The sequence below is a fragment of the Manis javanica genome, chromosome X, assembly GCF_040802235.1.
Source record: "Manis javanica isolate MJ-LG chromosome X, MJ_LKY, whole genome shotgun sequence".
NCBI lineage: Eukaryota > Metazoa > Chordata > Mammalia > Pholidota > Manidae > Manis > Manis javanica.
In genome coordinates this window covers 98,711,040-98,733,630 of record NC_133174.1, presented here as the reverse complement: position 1 = coordinate 98,733,630, position 22,591 = coordinate 98,711,040, and the positions used below count along the sequence as shown (strand labels likewise).

The window sequence follows — 22,591 nt, the reverse complement described above, 5'->3', positions numbered from 1 at the left end:
TCAACATAGCCCCAAATAATCTCATCTTTTCTTCCAACCCCTTCCACCACCTTTATTCCTTAACTCAGGGAACGATACCACGTCTACCACATACTCACTGACTCAAAACCCATTGGTTCTACCTTTGAAATTTCTGGAATCGCCCCTCCCCATCCACCACTGCCCTGGTTCTGTCACCTCTCCTCTGGACAACTGCAATAGCTCCATGGCTGCTGTGCTTCCTGGGCACTGTGAGATCTTCCAAAATCACTCATCTGACCAGGCTATTCTCCTTTCTACATTTGTGTGCCCCAACCCTACAGCAGGATTTCTTTATCTTGGCTGTACGTGTTTGAATCACCTGTGTGATTTAGAAAAAGCAATGTTTGGACCTCATCCCCATAGATTTAGATTGGTTTGGTCTTCAGTGGTACAGAATAGTTTTTCTCAAAGCTTCCCAGATAATTCTAATATGTGGCTAGGGTTAAGACTCCACTGCCCTAACACGGTGGTTCTCAAACTCCATCGGGCATCAGAATCCCCTAGAGGGCTTATTAAAACACAGATTGCTGGGCCCCACCTCTGGAGTTTCTAGTAGGACTAGGCTGGGGCTCAAGAGTTTGCTTTGTTAAGTTCTGGCTTGATGCTGCTGCTGCTGGTCCAGGGACACACTTTGAGAACCACTCCCTGGCCTAAATCATTTTAAAGCCTATGCTAGCCATGACCTGTCAAGCAAGTCCTTCACCACCTGTTTCCTGTCTCTCCTGTTTCATTTCCTATTGTTCCTTATTTGACATCTTGCACTCCCACCATCATAAATTACCCGCAGTTCTCTCATCATACTGTAGTGTTTCATGCCACCAAGACTTTGTAGAAACAAGTCCTTTTGTATAGAAAGTGCTTCCTCCCCTCCATCTCTGCACACAGCAGACATTAGCTCATCTTTCAAGGTTAAGAGCATGCACATATCACTTCCTCTGTGAAGCCTTCACTATCCCCTTCCCATGGAGAGTTGGAAAACTACTTCCTGGGTGCCCCTACTAACATTGCCCCCTGCCATCATCACAGTGCCTGTCACACTGCCTTATATTTATGTGTGTACATATGTCTATGAGCTCTAGCGAGCTGGGACAGATTTTGTTCACCTAGATGGCCAGCACCTTGTGCAGGCCTGGCCCAAGGTGCTTAGCAAATGTTTCTGGATGAACTGAATTAGGGATCATCTTCTTCCTGAAACAAGGCATCAGTAGTTGGGACCGCCGTTACCCAAATGAGCTTGTTAAACCTTGGGATCCTGTGATGGTGCCAGAGTTATTGGTGTTGCTTGCTTCTGAAAACTGATGAGATCTATCTAGACAAAGAGGAAGGACTCAGAGCCACAGGCAGCTCAGGTCACCAGGCCGACTAACTTGGCCATGGACTACAATGGTAGCACAAAAGGAAAGGGCCTTCAGAGCTACCTGGAGGTTGGAAAAACTTACATAGTGACTTCATTGTGATGGCAGAACAGCCTGCCTGCTTGTTTGTCCATTGGTCTGTCTGTCTGTGTGTCCCCAATCAGACTCTACCTGGATGTACAGGTACTCAAAAGCAGCAGGATCTCGACGCAGCAGCTCCACAGGGTCTTTGGGAAAGAAGCTTATTCGGAAGAGGCATTTCATTCCTTGATAGTGTGTCCGCTGCACCACCTGAATCCCGGGGATGAGAAGCGAGAGGAAAAGAAATCTGGGAACCAATGGCTATGGTGGTGGGAGCCACCTCAGTGGCTCCTCAAGGTGGGGCTTGCCCAGAGCTAGGGTGCAGTTTACCACTTTGTCTCTTGCCTGGCCAGTTCCAATCACCCTTAGAGGAAAGTGATGAGGAGCTAGGTCTTTCACACCTTTCTGACCCGAAGTGACTAGAATTTTTGAATCACTTAGCTAGGACATGGCCTTTATCAATGACTGGGTCTAAGGCCCATGATACTAGGTAGAAAGAGAGGGCTCCTGGGAACTCCTCTGACTCGTTTCTTGTTGTGGGGCTAATGACTTTACCTTGCAGAGGGGCTCAGCCTCAAGCAGAATACACTGTCGATAAGAAGCCGATCAAAGATTTATACTCCCATTTGGAGGAATAGATGAAACAAGTTGGCCATGTATCAGTAACTAATAAAGTTGGCATGGGTAGTGAGGATTCATTATACAATTCCTTACACTTTTATGCACGTTTGAGTTTTTTTGTAATAAAGTTTAAAATCCATTTGGAACATGAGACCAATTGGATTCAAAAGGCCTCTTGGGGGAACTTAGGCCTTCCTCCAAGGAGGACACCCACAAGCCTCCCTTCAGAGGTGGAAACCTTGAATCTCCGGATTGCATTTGGCTGAGAGCTAAGCCTGAAGAATTTTTCTTTCTAAAATCCTTTCATTTTTTTGTGTCTCATTTTGGTTTTTATTTCACTTCCATGTAGGCATTTCTTTCCATCCATCCCTCTCCAACTCCTACCTTCCCTCTCTGGGAATACTGCTTGGCCATGGTTGCCTCTCTGGCTCTTCCTGGTGTTTCACTGTTGGTGAAATACTGTCCAGGATTCTTGGATTCCCCCAGACTTTTAACAAATGGCAAAGGGACACTGTCTTCTATTCTATCTCGGAAGTTGATATGGGTGACACGCTGCCCATTTTTGGCTCCACTCAGCCCATTCCCAGCCCACACTTGTCCTAGCCTCACTGGTCTCACAAGACTCCACTTCCTGACCCTTCCATATTACAGCCTTCATCTGAAGCCTGAGTTTCCTCTCAGAGGCAGAAAAGTCTAGTAGGCAGGGCTTCTGGGACACAGGAGAGCTGACACTGCTCTTCAGCTCAGCATCCCAGGAGGCACACAGTGAATCACACCCCACACTTTTCCCACTAGAGGTCAAGACTAACAATCTTCGTGCCCTTTTTAGGTCACAAGGGACATTGCCAAAAGCCCTGTAGAGGTGGGCAGCACAGACCCCAACTGAGAACTATGACTTGTGGGAGCTGGCTGAGCATATCATTATGAATTTTCTGGAGAGAAAGTACCTGGAGTCCACTTCTCTAGCAGAGGCCACACACAAGACTCTCAAGCCAGGGCAAAGGAGTTACTTACATAAGCCAGGGGCTGCTTGTCTTGGAGAAGCAGGAACTTGTGGTTCTGCTCTGGTCCAGCATACTCAAGGACAAGAGCAAAGTGCTCAATGTACCTCAGGGAAAGACGGTCCTGTAACGTCACCATAACATCCTGGGGAAGAGAAAGGGCCTTCAGAGGGAGATCCGTTCCAGCTCTCAGCTACACTAAGCACCAAAGATGGGAGACGGAGACAGAACACCAAGAAAGACAAGGGAGAGGCTGAGACTGGGAACGTGGGCCAGACAGAGATACCGGCCTTCAGGGTGGCCCACACACTGTACTTCAGGATGAGGACAGTGACCTGTGAGTGCTGTTTAAAGGCCTGGGCCCTGGAGAACACCACAGGGGCAGGGGGTAGAGGGCAGTGTTTCTGAACTTGGCCTGGCCAGTCCTACAGTATACTGGCTCTTCCCTCACCTTCTCCCCTAAGTCAGAGTGTGCACTGTGGTTTGTCTGTCAGCTCTTGTCTTAGATTAACAAAAGCAAAAGCCACAATTACATGATTAAAAGTAGACTATTTCTGGATTCATACTCTAAATCGAATGACTTGAGTTACTGGCAAAATGTTCATTTTTTTTAATCAAAGCTGTCTTTTAGAGATGATCAATTTAGCAACTTGAAAAATGTGTCCATGCAGAGGAACTATGTCACGTGTCTTGTGTACAGTCATAAAGCTCACTACTTCTGGGCTCCATCTGCTCTGCTGCCCTACTTTTAATATTAGGGTGTCTGGAAACATATTCTTGGGAGCTGCCCAGATGTCAGTTTTGAGACTTCTGCCATCTATTTGCTGTGACTTCGGCATATATGAGGCTCCCCTGCATGTGTTCTTGGACACAGCATTGCTCATTCTCCAAAGGCCAGGAAGAAGGCTTGGGAACACGAAGTGCCCTTACGGCCAGGGTTGCCCAACAAGCCCCTCAGTGAACATTAAAAGGAGCTTAGCCATTGAAATGTTAGGCTGGAAACTGCTGAGTACTTGGAAGTATTGCTTTGTATTATTCAAGTAGTCACAGAGGCGCTAGTGTTGCTGGAGTTCTGGCAGGGACAAATGAGGTTTTCTTTGCAGTTCAGCTGCACTGAGATTGTGGACAGCCAAGGTGGTGATTGCCAACTGGTGTTACAAGTGTAACAGCCCTTGTGCCAGCCTGTCAATTCACCCAGGTATCTCTCTGGGACAAGTGGCTTGGCAGCCTGTCCAAGTTCCAATGAATAAAAGCCAGTGTACCCTCTCTGAAGTCAGGGTGCCACAGGACAGAGACACTGCTACCCTGGAAGGCTGGGGCTATCTAGAAGCAATAGAGGAAGTGACACTGAGGTGGGAGAACACTTGGAGAAAAAAGCCTCCGAGGGGGAAGAGAGAAAATGCTCCAGAGACAGATCTACAATGGACATACTGATGCCAGGCAGGTTCTGACAGAGAGAGGTCTACATTGGGAAGAGGGGCATTAGGATACCTCTGGGTGGCCCAGTTCCATTTTAATGCTCCTCCCACAGACTGAGACCGTCAACAGCCAAGAGACCATCCCAGGGCACCCTAAGGAGTGTATTTTGGTCCTAGGTCTCCTGGGGGACCCACCCAGGGCTACACCTTCCAAAGAAACTTTCAGTTCAATCAAAATGTGTTAGTTCCAGTGTTTTGCACATTGAGTGCTACTAGCACTTTGGAAAGGATGATTCTTCATCATTCAGGGACTATCCCACTCCCTGCAGACACATAATATCTCTGGCCAAGAGCTAAATGTCAGCAGCATGCCAAATGGTTGGGATGACCCAAAATACCATCAGATATTCCCAAAAGCCATGTGGGAGGGGGCAGTGCCCACCCTGGCTAAGAACCATTGGCAAAGCCAATTCTGAACACCTGATAATTGTTCTTAGGGCAAGTTTCCTGGCCCAGGGGTTTCTTTATTTATAGAGTTGTTTGGGCCCCAGTATGGGTACCTCAGCATGGGTGCACCTGTGGGCCAACGTGGGTTTACTGGGCAGGTGCTGTAGCTGCCAAGCAGTCAGCAGCATTGATTGCATGGCAACAGTCCTTCTGAAGAAGGCACGAGTAGGAGTGGATAGTTTGGTCCCAGAGCAGAAATGAACTTGGGGGTTAATGGTATCATTGCCTCCTCAGGATCACAACCTGTAGACACCTGGCTGAGCAGTTAAGAATCACAGCTCAGTAATTGCTCTTCCTGTGAAAGGCACAGCCAACGGGACTGTTGCTGAACGTTTCAAATCTTGGTTCAGTGCTTAAGATCTAGCTGTTATTTAAAAGCAAGGCATGGCTAAGCTAATCTCCCAAGATACTGTGTTTGTTGATTTCTGTGAGTAAACTTGTATAGGTGTTATTATAGCAATATAAATCACTTTTGCCTTATAAATGGTTTAATGATCTTCACACTCCTTAGGACCTAAAAGTCTGGAAGAAGGAACATGGACACAAGGCAGTTCACAAGCAGATGTGGGTGCATGTGCATGCGTATGCACGTGTCTGCACACACCACTTTTACAATCACTAGCACACAGTTGGGCACAGATTCCCCCTACCACCCTCATTTGAAGACTGGGTATTTTTTTGCAGCCTGGGGCTCACAGCAGCAGGAGCTCAAAGGCCACAATTGCTCCAGCAGCAAGCAGCTCTGTGTAGACTCCAAGGAGCTCAGCTGTATGTGCTCCAGAGAGGGCAAGGCTGCTGCCAGAGGGGAGACTCTGTATGTACCTTGACAGTGGTCCGGCCATCAAATGTGAATGACTTGATTTGCCCATTTTCTAAGAAAACCTTCAAGACGTTGGGAATGAGGAGAAGAGCTTCTTTCTTCATCATTTTCTGTGAACAGGCAGGGAAAGGACAAATAGGGGCTCATTTAGAAGCAGGAGGGAAGCCAGAGGAGGGGTGCAGAAAGGGAAAGGAGTGAGTAGAGGAGACAGGCAGCCGAAGGTATGGAAGAACAAAGAGACAGGAAAGAGCAGATGGAGAATAACGTTACATGCAGTTACCAGAACCAAATCCTCCAAGAACACATTAAGCCATATAAAAAAGTTCACCCTTCACTGGATGTCACAGCATACCCACATTCTACTGTGGCTCAAAGCTGTACAGCTTAGAGCAGTGCCTGGCTCACGGAGACTGCCTCACACTGCAGGGCTGATGGAAGGCCTCCTTAGGAGCCCATCTCTCTCCCCTGCTCTAATCTCCTGATATCCCCCTTTGTACGAGGCCCTTCACACATCGAGATGACGTCCACATCTATGCCTTTGTTCCACCATTCCTCCTCCCTCGTGGCATTCTAGATCCTTTCTGACCTGGCCCTGCCTACTTCTCCAGTCATGTCTTGCCAATCCAGGTACCCATGCTACCCTTTCATGCCCCCATACCTTTGATAATTCATTCAGGGACTGCCTCACTCCCTACAGGACACTTAGCATCTCTGACCCTGAGACACTAAATGCTAATAGCACACCAAACTGCTGGGATGACCCAAAACACCCTTGGACATTTCTAAATGCTCTCAGAGAGGAAGCAGTACTGACCCTGATTGAGATCTGCTGGCAAAGCCCATTTTTGAACACCTGATCATTCCTTAGCAAAAGTTTTCCTAGCCCAGGTGTTTATTTATAGAGTGGTACATGTTAAGTCCCACTAAATATTTGTTAAATAAAGGCTGTTCCCTCTGCCTTCCTTTTTCCCTCCTTGGTGAACTCTTACTCATCCTTCAAAACTTAGCATAAATATGAACTCTGTAAAGCCTCATCCAGTCTCATCAGGTACTTGGACCTGGTGTTGCCATGCGTTCTTATAGCAATTTATAAACACCTGTCTTGGTGCTATTGTATTTTTTAAGAATGTTCGTCTTTTACAATGAAATGGTGAACTCAGAACACAATGACCATATCTTGTTCAATCTTTGCAGTTCTGACATTGAGTAGAGTTCCTGGCACACAGTTGGTGTTCAATAAATGGCTACCAAATGTATGAGCAGTAGGTGCCTCATATGTGCTTACCTGAATGATTAGACTCATCAGAGAACCCAACCATTTTCTTGGGCCAACCTCATCAGTTCTGTAGGAACTGAAAAGCTGTACAAGATGGCCAGATCCCTTAATTCAGGGATATTCACTGAACCTCAACTATATGCCCAGCACTACACTAAGCCCCATGAAGGCCAGGCACAATTAGAGGCTCCTGTTTTGGTCTTAACCCTCTTGTAGTGACTTGGCACACCCACACAAATGTAGAGAACAATTCTAAAACCAAAACAAAATGACAGGTATAAGATAGTTAAGGTTTTGTAGGTGAGGTGAATTAGATTTTGACTTGGAAGGAGATTGTGGGTGTGGACTATGACAGAGGCCAGAAGAGAACAGTCCAGATCTAGAGACAGTCGTGGATGGCATGAAAACATTAACAAGCAAGTCATCCTGGGTCAGGGTGTGGTTGGTGGTGGTAGGGAGCCAGGAGTCAAGCCATGTTGGGAAGTGATGGGATATAAAGTTGGAAAACTGTGATTGCTCAGTTGTGTACCTGATCCCAAGACACCTTACTCCTGCCAAGCCCAGAGGCCCCAGATCCCTGGGCTGATGATACTCAGTGGTAGCAGGTTTTATTTAGCACACTGAGTTGGACTCAGATAATTACTTAATTGATTTTGCTTAAAAATAGAGCTGGCAAGGAACGCCCACAGGATTTATTTTTGCTCTGGCTGCTTAATGAAGCCCTGTAACACAAAAGGAAAGGGATTATAGGACAGCCTGGAGTCACCTGGGCCTGGACTTCCCAGGTCCCAATCAATGGTGAGGCTGTGATGGTCCACACTGGTGGTGAGGGTGGTGGTGGTGGTGGGGTGTTGTGACATCAGGTAGTTTTATGAGCACAGCTTGAGTGGAAAGATTGATGTCTGTCTCTCCCAGACAAGAGCCTCACACCACAGCTGGTGTTCTCTCCAGGAGTGACACAAGTAACCCTGGGTGGGTACTAGCTATTCCGGGGCACTTGTGTTGATTGGTCTGGAGTGGGGGCCTGACTCTGCCTGTGGCTACCTGAGACGTGTGGAGTGGAGAGTCATGATAGAGGAAGGGGAGTGGGGGAGGGATAGGAGAGTTGAAACAGGAGGGGAAGGGGAGGGGTGGAGGGGAGGAAGGTCTTCCCTGGGTGGCCTGGCCTTGGATGATTAGTCTGTAATGCTGAGATGGGATAAGTTGTATCTGTACTTCCCAAATTCAAGTCACATTTCCTCTGGGTTTTCCAGGGTTCAGGACACAAACATCTGCTTAGTGACTCAGACCTCAGGGTCTGCATCCCCATAATCTGCAGGGACTCCATCCTGGTCCCTTTCCTCTCTGCTCACCAAACCCCACTTCTCTTCAACCTCTTCTGCCAGGACCGACATAGATCCCAACTACCGATTGCTCCAGTGGCTTACCCAGTGGGGACCTGGTCCCCTGGACTTCTCAGCCTTTCTCGAACAGGGTTGGAGAGCCTGGGCTGAGTTTGGGAATTAGAGTCAGGGAAATGGAGATGGAAGACACCTGTCTTCTCTATCCCTTCTTCTGGGTGGCTCTGCCTCAAATAACTATAGAAGCTCCTGGCACCCTGCTGATTTCCCCACTCAGGCTGGGCTTGCTAGCTTCTCTCAACTGCAGCTGTACCTCAATGCAAACATGCCATGGGCCTCTCAAGAGACCAGCCACCAGCAGCCTGCAAAAGCACACAAGTACCCATTAGCTTCGGCTGGCCCCACCCCACCCGGCTCCCATCCTCACTGGTTTGTCACAAACTTCTGCAGATTCCTGTGGGACTCTGGCCATAATCCATGACTGCTTAATACACATGGTTCTGCAGTCCACTCACCTCTTCTCATTTACTTATCTGGAGCAGACAGCTCAGCTCATGTAAACCCACATGTGGATAAAGTGAAGGTTCCTGTAGCCAGGATTCTCACCTGGCCCTGGTTGGCTAGCTCACTACACATGTATGGGCAATATGTTGTTATTGACTCCATATAAAGAGCTCGGCCCAGTGCTCTGGGTGATAGAGCGGCATGGCTGCAAGGCTGCAGGAGAGCGAAGCAGAGGCTGGAGTGGTGGCAGCACTGAGAACAGAGGCCCAGAGGCAGAAACCAGCTTGCTGCATGCAGACTTACTCTGAGTGGATGGGATTTTAGTGATTGACCTGTCACCATGGAAATAAAGTTGGGTATAACCCTTCACCCCAAGAATGTTCTACTGTCATTTCTTTGGTTACAATGAATCCATAGTGAACTTGCCCAGGGCTGAAACTCATCAGCAAGATACCACAGAACAGGGAGAAAGACTGCAGGCTGGCCATGACCCCCTACCCCCACAAATTGGCAGCTACATGTCATGGACTATCAAGCATCACCTGCTCCTCAAAACCATCCACCCAGCAGGGGATTCTACATTGTCTCAATCTGAACCACTTGTGCTTCCACCCCCCAACATCATTAAGAGGTATCCAGTAGCAGGGACCAGGTATTTATTTTGCATCCCTTGTGGTGCTGGGAACACAGCAGGTGCCTAGTAAAAGTGTTCTGACATAATGTGAGTCTGTATGATTCCCCTGGGCTCCTTCATCCATCAGTGCACAGTCTTCTCCAGTGGAGACGTGCAGCTGGAGGACCACTTCAATGCGAAGAGAGCTGCTTCACCAGCCGCTTTCTCTAGATCTTCAGAAAACCACTACTTCCTTCCTGCTTCTATCAAGTAGTCAAAAGATATTTATGGAGTGCTTTTTCTGAGTTTAAGATACTATGCTAGGGACAGAAATTTCTCTGAGCACCATGAGGAGCCTGAGTGAACTGATACATATTCCTTCTCCCCATGACGCCCTGGGTTTCTCTGGATGCCACACACTCTTCACTTACCACCCACCCAGCACCCTGAGGTCCTCCTTGTCCAATTCCTTCTGAAGGCTGTGCATTCTGCAGAGCAGCAGATGAGCAAGGGCTCCAGAGTGAGATGTTGCTGGCCAGGCCGATTCTGGCCCTGGACAGAGTAGAGGGAGCTGAAGCTGCACTTACTGCGTCTGTTTTTCCAACTGCCACCTGCTCAGAAAATCGGACCTTCACAGGATTGGATCTCAGCTTGGCCTTCTTTGCAGCGCTGATGAAGGCAGATTTGGGGGACTGGAAAAAGAACAGACGGCTGGTGAGTTCTCCATCCCTGGGTAAAACCTGACCTTTGCCACGTCAGAGTTAAGATGTCTCAGTTCAGGTACACTTTGCCTTACTGACCAGTAAGTCAATAAATATTGATTCCCTACTAGGTGCAAGGCAATGTGCTAAGCACTTCCTTACATGATCGGTATATTCTGAAAAAACTGGGCATGAATCGAATTTGGGTAAATTGAATCTCATTACTAATGCTTTAGGCCTAGGGGAGTCTGCAAAAATTTGTTCGTAATATCATACACTGAATTTTTATATATTTGGTTTTCTTAATGTGAGATAAACCTAAACAGTGGTTTTCATTATATCTGAATATGATCATCTCAAAGGATTTACAGAAACTATCTTATTCATCTCACAGATATGCCCCACCCCTAGGAAGGAGGCTCATAGAAAATATTATTTTATGTGTGGGAGAAAGGAGGCCTAGCACTCCAAAATGATTTACCCACAGTTTCTACACTACTTGGGAACAGAGACACTGGGGATTTCACCCAGGTGTCCTAGGTTTCTAGGACAGTCCTGGGCTCCCTACTTTGTTCCTCCAGTTCTATAAGAAATGCCCAGAGAATCAGTTAGGCTCTCTAGTTCTTGAAAACTCCCCCACAAATTCAGCAGGATGCATGGTTACCAAATGCTGGCAACTAAGTCTTTCTTGGGTGCTCCTTGAATTTGAAGAAATGCAGGAGTCCTGGTGAGGGACACCCTCATGTCTTCAGGGGCATTTGTTCATTCATATGACAAATTTAGGGAGGGCCCACTATGTGCCAGGCATTGTTCTAGGTGATGAGGGATTCGGCAGTGAACAAGACCGACGACACTCCCTGGCTTCAAGGAGTGCACATTCTAGCAGGGACAGATAATAAACAAGTATATTTTAGGTAGCAAATGAGGACTAGGAAGACAAATTGAATAGGGTAAGGGGACACAAGAGAATGAGTGAGCGAGGTTGGGAATGATAGGAGCATTATCTTAGGATGATCAGGGAAGACCTCTCTGAGGAGGTGGCATTTAAGCAGAGGCCTGAAGGAAGTGAGAGAGACAGCCATGATGGTATCTGGAGAAAGAGCCTCCCAGGCAGAAAGAACAAGAGGCTCTGAGGTGGATAAGATCGAGGTGCATGAGGAACAGTAAAGAAGCCCAATGTGGCCAGAACAGAGTTTGAGGAGGAGTTCAAGTGGTCATGTTCAAAGCTGGGGGCTGGGTCACATAGGGTCTTGTAAACTTTGAATTGTACTCCACTGGGGAACGTTGAACAGACAAGGTCTGACTTGCATTTTAAAAGGATGCCTCTGGCTGCTTGGTGGAAAAAAGTGAAGGAGGGTGATGGCCAAAGCAGGGAGCCCAGTTCAGAGTCTACTGCAGTAATGGAGTTAAACTATGATGGAGCCTGGGGCTAGGATGGTCATAATGGAGACGATGAGAAGTGAGTGAATTCTGGGTATAGTCTGAAGATAGAACCAAGACGGTATGTTGACGGATTGGATGTGGGAGGTGAGAAAAAGAGAGGAGTCAAGAGAGGAAGAAGGAAATTGCCATTTACTGAGATGAGAAAGACTTGGACACTGCCTCACCAAAATCAGGTTTAGAACTCCTTCAAGCCACCACCCTCACTCATCTTCCCGTGGAGCATGTGAGTCTGACAATCAAGAATTCCTTTGTGTTAAGGACCTGAAGGTGTCTGCCAGCTGGGAAGGCAATGCATTAAGCTGTTTTCTGCCATTAACGCTGCAGTTGAGATTCATTTACTAGATCAGCCACAGGAGGGCAGGACCCTAAGATCAGGCCACAGCAGAAACAAACGTCCTCATCAGGTCTTGGGCCCCTGTCCCAGCTATGTTCTCTTCCATAGCCAGCAATCTCATTTCCCAAAAGAAAGCAGATGGCAGAAAGCCACCTGTTTAACCCGAGTCTAGCAGAACTTTAGGCAGCAGGTGTCGGTCCTGGCTGCACGGCAGAAACACTGGAGTAGCTCTTAAAGATTCCAGTACCCAGGTCCCACCCCAGACCAATTTCATTGAATTTCTGGGGATGGGGCCCAGGTATCAGTATTTCCCTTAAGCTTCTGATGATTTCCAAATACAGCTAAGATTGGGAACCAGAGTTATAGGAACTATAGACGTCTCATCCTGTGCCATGGGGACAGTTTGTTGGCAGCAGATGATATAGCACAACAAAATCCAGGGTTGGAGATCGTTGCAAAAAGTGATTACAGTATTGATTGTTCATGGGAGTAGAAATGCCTTTGTGTGTTGCATAGCTTGGTGCACAGATCGTGGGCAGGGGCTGTAGGCTGCACCAGGAACAAAGTGAAAGGGCAGGACAGAAAGATCTATAGCTACATTCAGGCTTGACTCCATCCCCACAGTGGTCCAAATTTCTATCTGAGGTGCCACAAACCTGAGACAGGTGAAATCTTCATTCTACCTGACATTCACTCTCTTCTTTCTCTGTGATCATCTGTCATTTGAGGCCCCCATGCACGGTATGACATGAGGCATTTCTAGAGACCTGAATGGGCCATGCAGTCTACCCTTCATTTTTACATGTGAAACAGAGGCCCAGGAAGAGGATATGATTTACTCTGAGTATCAAAATAATTTGGTACCAAAGCCGAACCTAGAACCTAGACTTCTTGAGTCTTAAATTAGTGATTGTGCCCCACAGCAGGCTGAAGCTGGAAGCGTACTCCTGATCTTCCACTGGTTCTGGTTCAAATGGATTTGAACATATGAAGAACCCCAACTAGTATCCTTTTATGTATTCGCCTATAGGGAGTGGCAGCCTCCTTGCTATCCCTACCAACAAGATTAGATCCTGTGCTAGAGATACCATTACAAACAAAAGATTCTGATATTTATAGAAGCAAAACCATGAAGGAGAAAGTGGAATTGCCAATATTTTCAGGGACTAAAATAGCTTATTTGTACCTCATTCCTCTTTGACCCCTGTCCTATTGGTCTCTAAGATTCCATCCTATTCTTGTCTTCAGGCTGGACTGCTAACGGGGACTCACTCACTGACATCACTCTTTACTACATGTCACAGAGTCAAGTCTAGCCTTAGGCTTTGATGCAGGTGACGCCTGCCTTGCAGTGTGAGACAAAGGGCTCCCAAACGCTGTTCAGTACCAAAGCATCTTTAAAGCTCTGCTATGGGGCCTGAACTTCTTAGTACTAGGGCCACTCATGTGAATTAAAATATTGAGAATTGGGAAGGCCCTGGTCAAAATAAGAATGTGGTACCAAGGAGGAGTAATGAACACAATTTAGGCGTCAGCAGACTACAGGCCCGCATGGGCCAAATCCTGCTCACCACCTGTTTTTGTAAATAAAGCTTTATTGGAACACAGCCAGGATCTTCAGTTATGTATTATCTATGGCTGCTTTGCATTGTCAGGTATAGCCTACAGAGCTTAAAATATTTACCAAATAGTGCTTTAGAGAAAAAGTTTGTAGACTCCTGCACTAGCTCATCAACATGCATTCATGCACTGTTTCTAAAACTTCCCTGTTGATAAGAATCACTGGGGAGTGCTTGTTAAAACACAGATTTCTAGGCCCGTACCAGGCTTAAAAAATCAGAATCTTTGGGAGGGTAGGGCCCAGGAATTTATAGTGTTGAAAATGTTCTAACCCATTAAGCATAGACTAATTGAGTATCTTAAAGCTGCAATATCTGAACTCTTCACTGACCGTAAGCAGCTCTAAGTCTTATTTTGCAACAGGCACCCTTGCTGGCTAAAATGAATTTTGGTTTGAAACACTGGACTAGAATTGCTAAGTACCTCCGGGGCCAACACAAGCCCCTTGAAGCAAATATGAAGCCAATAGCTCAGTGGAATAAGCAATAGAAGAGATAGTCTGTTTCTCCCTTGGGACTGAATCCAGCAGCTGGTGATTCTTTGACCATTTTTTAATTCGGTGGCTTTATTAGTAGATTCTAGGGTCGTGTTCACCTGCATCTTGGCCAAAGTCAGGTATATGGCTAAACATTTTAGTGCAAGATAGGGGCCCACTTTGATTACTGTGAAGGAATTTTCAGGGGACAGAGCCCAGGTTCCTGAAGCTCTCAGGGCCTCCTCATCCTTTCTGCTGGCTCACTGTCTTTGACACCTGAGCCTATTTATATGCAATTCCCGAAGCCACCACTGTGGAAGCCTAGGACCGTGAACCACCTTGCTGGTTTCCCTGGACCACTGAAAAGGGACCCAGGGGACCTTTCTTCCTGCACTCAGGACTGCCTAGAGGTGAACATGGCCTCTCCCCAGTCTTCAAGGGTCCGTGCAAGCCACACATGGCCCTCATTCTCCATGTGTGGTCCATTGAGTGGTTCTGCCTATAGTTCCCTGGACACACTGGGTTCTTCCTACTTCTGTGCCCACCTCATACTATCTCTTCACCATCCCCAGGGCCCCCAGGGTCCCTTTTGCTCAGCTAAATGCCATCTCTAAAACTCAGCTTAAATTCCACCTTGGGTCCTGAACTCTTCCCCAAATTCCTCCATTCTCCTCCCTGGGCTGTCTATAGTACTCCTTGTTCATCTACATTGCCATCACTCATCTCCCCAACCAGACTGTCAAAGAAATGACATTTTATATGACTATGTCTCCCCCTAGCACCAAGCACAGAGTTGGCACAGAATAAGAGAGCAGTTGATTGCTAAGATTAATAATGAATTAGTTCATCAATTTAGCAAATACGGTTTGAGTACCTACCATCTGCCAAGCACTGTACCTCAAGAAGCTCTGTGGAAAACCAGTTCTTCTGCAGTGGTTCCCATTGTTTTGGCTTTTTTTCTGTGCAAGTGGCTCCAAGCAGAGGGAATTCAGGCTGAGTACAGGCTAAGTTTTCAGAACCAGAAAATTACTGTTTCATTTGAAGACTGCTTGCTTTACCAGGACCATTTTAGGTCACAACCAAGTACCTTATTTTAAAATATTTGTCAAGGACATACTATGTGCCAACATCTAAGGATGATACCAAGATTAATATATTCAGTCAATCACAGGAAATAGTCACTCAAAGATTAAAGAACACCCTTAAGTACATATAGGCTTAATAAATAACTGTGCGGTATGGTTTGAAGGGCTCTAGGAAAGGGCCCCTATGATACCCCCAAATAACCCCAGTGGTCTGCTCTAGAAAAGGACCCCTGTGATACCCCAAAATAACCCCAATGGTCTGCCATGGTAAGAGTTACTCCAATAAAAGGGAACTGTCATCTGAAAGAGACTGCATATCAGACCTATAGTTCTTGATAGGCATGTTGGCTACAAAAGAATCATTTGGGGAGCCTTTTCAAAAGACCGATACCTGGGCGCCATCCCCAGAGGTTCTAATTCAACTGGTCAGGGCTAGAGCCTGAGTATCAATATTTCTAACAGCTTCTCAGGTAGTTCTAATGTATGGCTAGGGTTGAGAACCACTGCATTAGACCATTGTCAGCCACAGAATGCAGAGGCTGGAAGGAGCAATAGAGATGGTCTGGTTCAGTGTTTCCCAAATCTTACTGACCATCAGAATCACCTGTGACTCTTACTAAAAATAAAAATTCCTGGGCCAGATCATGGACCTATCAGGAAATTGTCTTCTGGAAGAAGTGGTAATCAAGCCTGAACATAACAAGAGTTTGGTAAGAGGCAGCAGTCCCCATGTAACTGTGAGATGCCAAGTGCTTGCTATGGGCACAGTATACTATGTTCTGTGATGTAGAGGCTATAACACTGAACATATACGGGGGGGTCATCAAGAAGCTTTCACTATAGCTTGAGAGAGAAAATTCTCTTTGTCAGTGGATTCTAGTTACTCACGGTAGTTATGTTCTAGAAAGTCACCTCCAACACCACAGAATTAATGAATACTGAACAGTTGCTCCTGGGGGAAATACGTGTCTCACATAGATTATAATCTTAAATTCTACAAACAACTAATCCTGGTAGAGTCTATTTCATTTTACCAGGAGAAAACGAGGTTCTGAAGTGTTAAGTGATTTGCCAGAGGCCACCCCACTAACAGATTCCAGAGTTGGGATTGAAACCCCATCCAACTGTTCCCAGAGCTGGAGCATCTTACACTCTACTTCACTGCCCGCTACTGTCTCCATCCTCTGGACTCCCCTGTGTGACAGCAGAAGTGAGAAGGCAGAATGTTGCCTTGTTGGACCTCAACTGGAAACATGTGCATTGGGAGACTCAAAATTGTCATACTCTGCACATGTCCACAAGTGGCAAGGCGCTTTGAGTATTGAGTTTAGGGCTACAGATAAATTTTAGAGATTAGGTGAATTTGCAGATATAGAATCTGAGAATAATTAGGATTGACTGTACATGTATGTATGCAAGGCTGACATTCAGTTGGGATACACTGGTACGGCCATACCTGTTGTAAAACAGAGGGATTCTTTCACAGTGATTGGTAAGTAGCCACTGCCCTCAGCTTCCTGGGTGCCACTGACCTCTCCCCTGGGACCTCTTTACAAGTGATCAACTGAAGGATTAATGCCTGGCACAGTTAGGAGGCCTCCAAGACTGCTCCAGTACCTAAGGCTGGCTTACATTCTGATTGGATGACCCCTACTGTACAGGTTGTTAGTAATTTTGCCTGTCACCCCTGTGTGCATGTGCTGACCCACTTCTATGCTGCAAGGGTTTAGAAAACACAAGGCCAAGAACTAGAATTTAAGCTCTGTGAAGGTAGGAACCATGTGTGTCCCATGTGCTGCTATATTCCCAGCCTAGAAGGGCACCTAGAATAGTAAGTATTCAATAAATGTTAAATGAATGAATGAATTAGAAACTGTCATTGAGGTCAGTTAGGCAAAGGTGTTTGGAAGACACGAGTCTCAAGCCAGGTCTTAAAGGGAACAGACATGTATTAAAAGACATGAGGACTAGTACAAGGACAGAAGTCCTCAGGGCAGTAAGAACTAAGATATATATACAAGGAGGAGAAGGAAAGCAGCCTGGCCATAGCAAAGAGGCCATAGGGTGGGATTGGAACTAGGGAGCAAAGGAGTGTTGGGGGCACTGAGATGACAGTTTAGGGATGGAGGGAGTGTTAGGCTCTTCATGCTGCCCACTGGAGTTGAGTTTAGTTGAGGTTGCTGTGATGGCTAGAACCTGGGTTTCCTTCATTTCTTCTCTAAGTATTTACAGAGGGCCTATGCTGTGCCATGTGGATGCCAAGTCCTGGGGATAGAGCAGTGAACAAAACCCAGCTTCTACCCTCGCAGTGTTGACATTCTAATGAGGAAGACAGATAACAAATATATAGAAATGTAATATTTCATGGGAATGTAAAATGATACAACCACTCTGGAAAGCAGTCTGGCAGTTTCTTAATAAACTAAACATACACCCAATATATAACCCAGCAATAGCACTGTGGGCATATGTCCTAGATAAATGAAAACTTGTGCTCACAGAACACCTGCACATGAATATTTACACGCTTCATTCATACTAGCCCCAAACTGGAAACAACCCAGCTGTCTTTTATTGAGTGGATGACTAAACAACCTGCGGCTCCTCCAGAGCATGGACTACCGCGGACTACTAACTCAGCCGTAACAAGGAAGTTACTGGTACAGGCAACAACTCGGATGGCTCTCAAGGACATTATGCTGAGTGAAAGAAGCCAGCCCCAAAGGTTGCATGCTGTGTTATTTCATTTATGTGATCTTCTTGAAATGGTAACATTATAAAAATGGAGAACAGATTAGTGGTTGACAGCATCTGGGGTTGGGAGGAGGTGGGTGTGGCTATAAAAGGGCAACATGAGGGGTCCTTTTAGTGACAGGACTGTCCAGTATCTTGCCTGTATTGGTGGATACACAAACCCACACATGTGCCAGATGGACACTGAGCCATACACACACACTGTATTGATGTCAATGCCCTGGTTTTGACTGGTATTATAGTGATGTAACCATTGGGAGAAACTGGGTCAAGGGTACACAGAGATGTCTGCACTAGCTTTGTAACTTCCTATGAAGCTACAATTATTTACAAATAAAAAGTTTAAAAAACACAATACTTCAGCTCTGATGGAAATATTAAGCAGTATCATGAGATAGTGACAGGTGGATGCTTTCTTAGAAAGGGTAGTCAAGGAAGGCTTCTACAAGGAGGTAACATTTGAAGAGACCTGACTAACAGAGTAACCCATGATGGGTCTCTGATCAGAGTGGTAAAATATAACCACACAACCAGCATGTTTTTAGGGGACTCCTGGTGGCCATTTTCATGACAGGAGATTGGGGTGTGGGGACTGACTACCCATTGCCCACTAGGCAACTGCACATGTGCAGGAAGGTGGGGAGGGAGAGGCCTATTGGTAACACCCATTGAAGGATGGGGCTTGCCTGCCCAGAGATAGAGGAGAACTGCAATTGAGAAAAGTCTGTTTGTCAGGGATACGTAGGTGTGTGTGTGTAAGCCCATGCTTTGCACCTGTGCACTGCTCTTGGCTTTGCACAGAAACATTGTCTTTCTCTGGAAAATTCTTCCATGTCTGCCTGGGAAATCCTGCTCTATCCCTTAAGGTTCAGCTCAGGTGCATCTGCCTCCATGAAGCCTCCCCTGATATCATATTCCCCATCCCCAGAAGGTGTGACCTCTCTTGTGGCTATGGGATGGGAGTGGGACATCAGTGCTGGGGTGCAGGGGAGTGTTAGGAACACTGGGAAGAGACCACCAGGCCAGAGGAGGAAGGAGGGCTCTGAGTTTTGCACATGGAAGTTTTGCACCTGCGTTTGTGCATTTAAGAGCACTCTGAGGATGTAACCTAGTAATGGACACTGGGCCTTCTGAATCCAACCATTGAGGAGAGGGGCCTGGGGATTTTTACTTTTAATAAATAGTCCTGTGATTATCATCATCAGGTAGTTTGGGAAACACTGCTCCAGTGTAAACCCTTCAATTTACAGATGAGGAAACAGATTCAGAAAAGGGGACTGACTCACCCAAAGTCACACAGCCAGTTAGTCATTGTACCAGGACAGAGATGAGGTGAACCTGCTTGTCCAACTGTACCTCCCTAGCAACTTTATATTATATACAGTGCTGGGCATCATGTATTGTAGGTCATTTAGTAAATACCTGTATGAATGAATAAGACTAGCACCCACCATCCACAATGACTTTATGGGAGTTGGACCGGGACAGGTACATTTCTGTGGGAAACAGCAAAAAAGAGGCAGAAAATGTCTGGAACTGGGGCAGTGGGATAAAGCAGAGGGGACAGGGCAGAACACAGCACTGTACAGCCCTTCAGAATCCTCAAGCCATCAACGCGAGAGTCGACAAGATGTTCAGAACTATGTTTTAAGTGCACTCCTAGATCTTTGGCTCACAACATGTGGGTCCGAGTCTCCCACCCGCCTTCACTGTAGTCTTCCAATATAGGATCCTCTTGTCTCAGTAGGAGGAAGGGTGGATGGATGGCAAAGAGGCTCACTCACCTGATGAGTGTGCAGAACTGTAAGAACGATGAATTCCTTAGCGCTCCTACAGAGAGAAGAGGGAACAGGAGAGTAGTGTATCATGCACTAGGTATTCATCTAGCACAAGATTTTCCCCTGGGCTGCATTCAGGTATATGGATTAGGACAGAGGGCAATCTGAGTATCTGCATGGCTGCCTCGCCTCCCATCAGTTATGGCAGCTGACATAAACTGTCTTCACAGGTTCATACAGGCATCTGAAGATGGTGTCACTATTATCTCTGGAGCTATCATTTTTCAGGTCTTCTTTTTATATTCCTTCTCACATTCTCTTGTAGGAGTCCCCAAACCTTGGGAGCAATTTTATCTGTAGACTAGAAAATTCTCAAGGAAAACTGAAGGCCTGAATTATGAAACTCAAAGGGCACACAGTCAGAGTCCTGGGAACCATGTACCATGATTACTGGCAATTTGGTATTTAAGCAAGAGGAGAAATTCAAAGGAAAAACCCAAAGGAGGTCATTTGGTTATCATGACTCATGCTCAGCAGATTTGTTTTAACTGAAGGACCAAAAAATGAGAGCCAGGGAGCAACAGGACTCTCCAGATAGCAAATATTCAAAAGGATGAAGAATTTGAAACTCTTCTGGCAAGAATTATGCCAATGATCAAACAGGCTGTGAGGTACAAAAATTGTCTCCCAGGAATACATGATCCTTTAAAAGAACTGAAAGAAATGGAAAGAGTTTGCCTTGAAGGAGCTTCCTCTTTCTTTGCTGACCTTTTTCAAATGTTTCTGGGAACAAAGGTATCCAAGAAGCAGAGTCAAGATGGATGCCCTTGGCTCTGGGTATTCAAGACAGGCCAAGGCCCCGTGCTCAAGGACTTGGAACATATCCCATATTCATGAGGCAAAGTCTAGGAATGAACCAGGTTCAGGGTCTGGAAAGCTGCTGGGAGAAGGAAGGAGTTGCATTCCAGGTTGGCTTATGTGACTTGCCTGCCCCAGCCCCTGCCGCATCGCCCCATTGCATGTAGAACAAAGCCAAAGTCCTTCCAGTGGCTACAGCTCTCCACTTTCTTACCCCACTCCACATGCTGGCTTCTCCCCTGTTCCCCAAACTTACCAGACACACTCCTGCCTTAGGGCCTTTGCACTGGCTCTTCTTTCCCCAACACCATCACCTCCTTCAAGTCTTTCTCCAGATGTCACTTTCTCAGTAAGGCCAACACTGCCATGCTATTTAAAGTTGCACTCCACACCCTAAGCCCAGCTCTCCTGATTCTCTTTATCCTGATTCACTTTCTATCCTTGAATAACATTCATCAACTTCTTGTATACTGTACACTTACTTGGTTATCATGTTTATCATTTATCGTGTGTCTCTTTCCACTAGTAAACCCCAATGGGCAGGGATTTCTGTCTAGATTCACTGCTGTATATTCAGTGCCTGGAATAGTGCCTGGTGCACAGTAGATACTCAATAATAAATATTCACTGAACGAACGAATGAATGATCTACTAGGGCCTGCAGTTATCAAATTAGTGAGCCCTATCTTGATCTTGGATGAGCTCTGGACTCCCTCAAAAGATTCAGCTTCCTTGTTCTAGGGTGCAAATATACCCATTAGAAGCAAAGCAAGAGACTTCTGAGGGATCCAGGCTGAAAGAACTCCAACATGCCCTGATGGCATTGAAAGGACTCACCCCATATTGGTCTGGTGGTGGCGGGTGGGGGAATAAAATTGACAACTGAACTTGATGAAGAAACAAACTAAAGGACCTTAGGGACCAGACACATTCCAAGATGTTGAGCTGGAGGGGTAATACGTCAAGGAAGATCTGCTCTGGACTTCAGGAGGGAGCTTTCCAAATCCCTCCATAGCTGGTGAGAGACTGCTGCTCCCTACAGAGTGCTATTTGCCTTTGAAGGGGAGAGAGGGGCTCTGAGGGCAGGTGGGATCTGGGAGAACAAGAAAGATGAGTGGGATGGAAACACTCCAAACCAAAAGCGGTTGAAGGAGATGGAGGCAGAGATGGAACAGACTATGCAAGCAGAGAGCTAGAGAATGAGAGAACACATGGTTCCATTTGCAGGGAGAGAGCCAAGGTCCTCCAAACTGAAGATCGAACCCATGGAATTTAGAGCCTTCACCTCTATCCCCACATTCTTTATCTATAAATCCATGCAAGGGTGGTACGTGTGTGTGTGGTGTATGTCTGCTTGGTGGGGGTACGCACAGTGTGTGTTTATGTGGGGGGGGGTGTAGAGGAAATGGAGGGGAAGAGTCCATGTGCTCACTCCTATGTACAGATGGTGTGGTCCCCCGACACTCCTTTGTCTCTCTCACCTGCTGTCATCTGTGGAGGCATTCAGGGGCCACATACACCATGAGTAAAATCTACCATGGCAGGTTCCCTTCCTCAACCCCTGGACAGGAATTTGGATTTTCTTCTCCATGGGGCTTTTTGGGGGGTTGGAGAGGTGGGAAACAATGTTTTGCTCACTGTACTGGTCTCAGCATTCTTTTAATGGCTTGTTTGGTTCTCACCGGCACTCAGTCTGTCCCACTGCACAGTAACTCAAAAAGCAAGCAGTTTGGCCAAGGGGGTAGCTGGGCAGAGGGAGGTGAGCTCTTGCAGCAAGCTGGTGTGTGTCTCTTTACATCACTGGAGGAGGCTAAGCAAGAGCTCATGATGGCCCCTGGGGCCCTGGAAAGGCTGGCTCCTGTGGTCCTAGGTAGCCAGGAGCTCTGGTGGTGGCTGCTCTGCCCCGGGGACTCCTCTCTCAGGGCCAGGGAGGACCGTGGCAGCCCTACGCCGCTGGTGCAATAGGGGAAGGAGTAGTGCTCAGCT

The 22,591-nt window shown here is 46.7% G+C and overlaps 1 protein-coding gene across 12 annotated transcripts in view; it reads right to left on the bottom strand.

The window, feature by feature from the left end:
- The window catches only part of FRMPD3 (FERM and PDZ domain containing 3), a 123,448-nt gene that overhangs the window by 31,192 nt on the left and 69,665 nt on the right, over positions 1 to 22,591 (bottom strand). For 7 of the 12 annotated variants that reach the window (XM_036991440.2, XM_073227565.1, XM_073227569.1 and 4 more), the window contains 5 exons: positions 19,754 to 19,799; positions 10,145 to 10,249; positions 5,827 to 5,934; positions 3,093 to 3,224; positions 1,548 to 1,667 (listed from right to left, as the gene is read on the bottom strand). In XM_036991440.2, the coding sequence (XP_036847335.1) occupies positions 1,548 to 1,667; positions 3,093 to 3,224; positions 5,827 to 5,934; positions 10,145 to 10,249; positions 19,754 to 19,799 (511 nt within the window). Of the gene's footprint in view, positions 1 to 1,460; positions 1,668 to 3,092; positions 3,225 to 5,826; positions 5,935 to 9,988; positions 10,125 to 10,144; positions 10,250 to 19,753; positions 19,800 to 22,591 lie in introns of those variants that run through there. The other 5 variants (XM_036991441.2, XM_017657231.3, XM_017657230.3 and 2 more) reach the window with 3 other exon arrangements.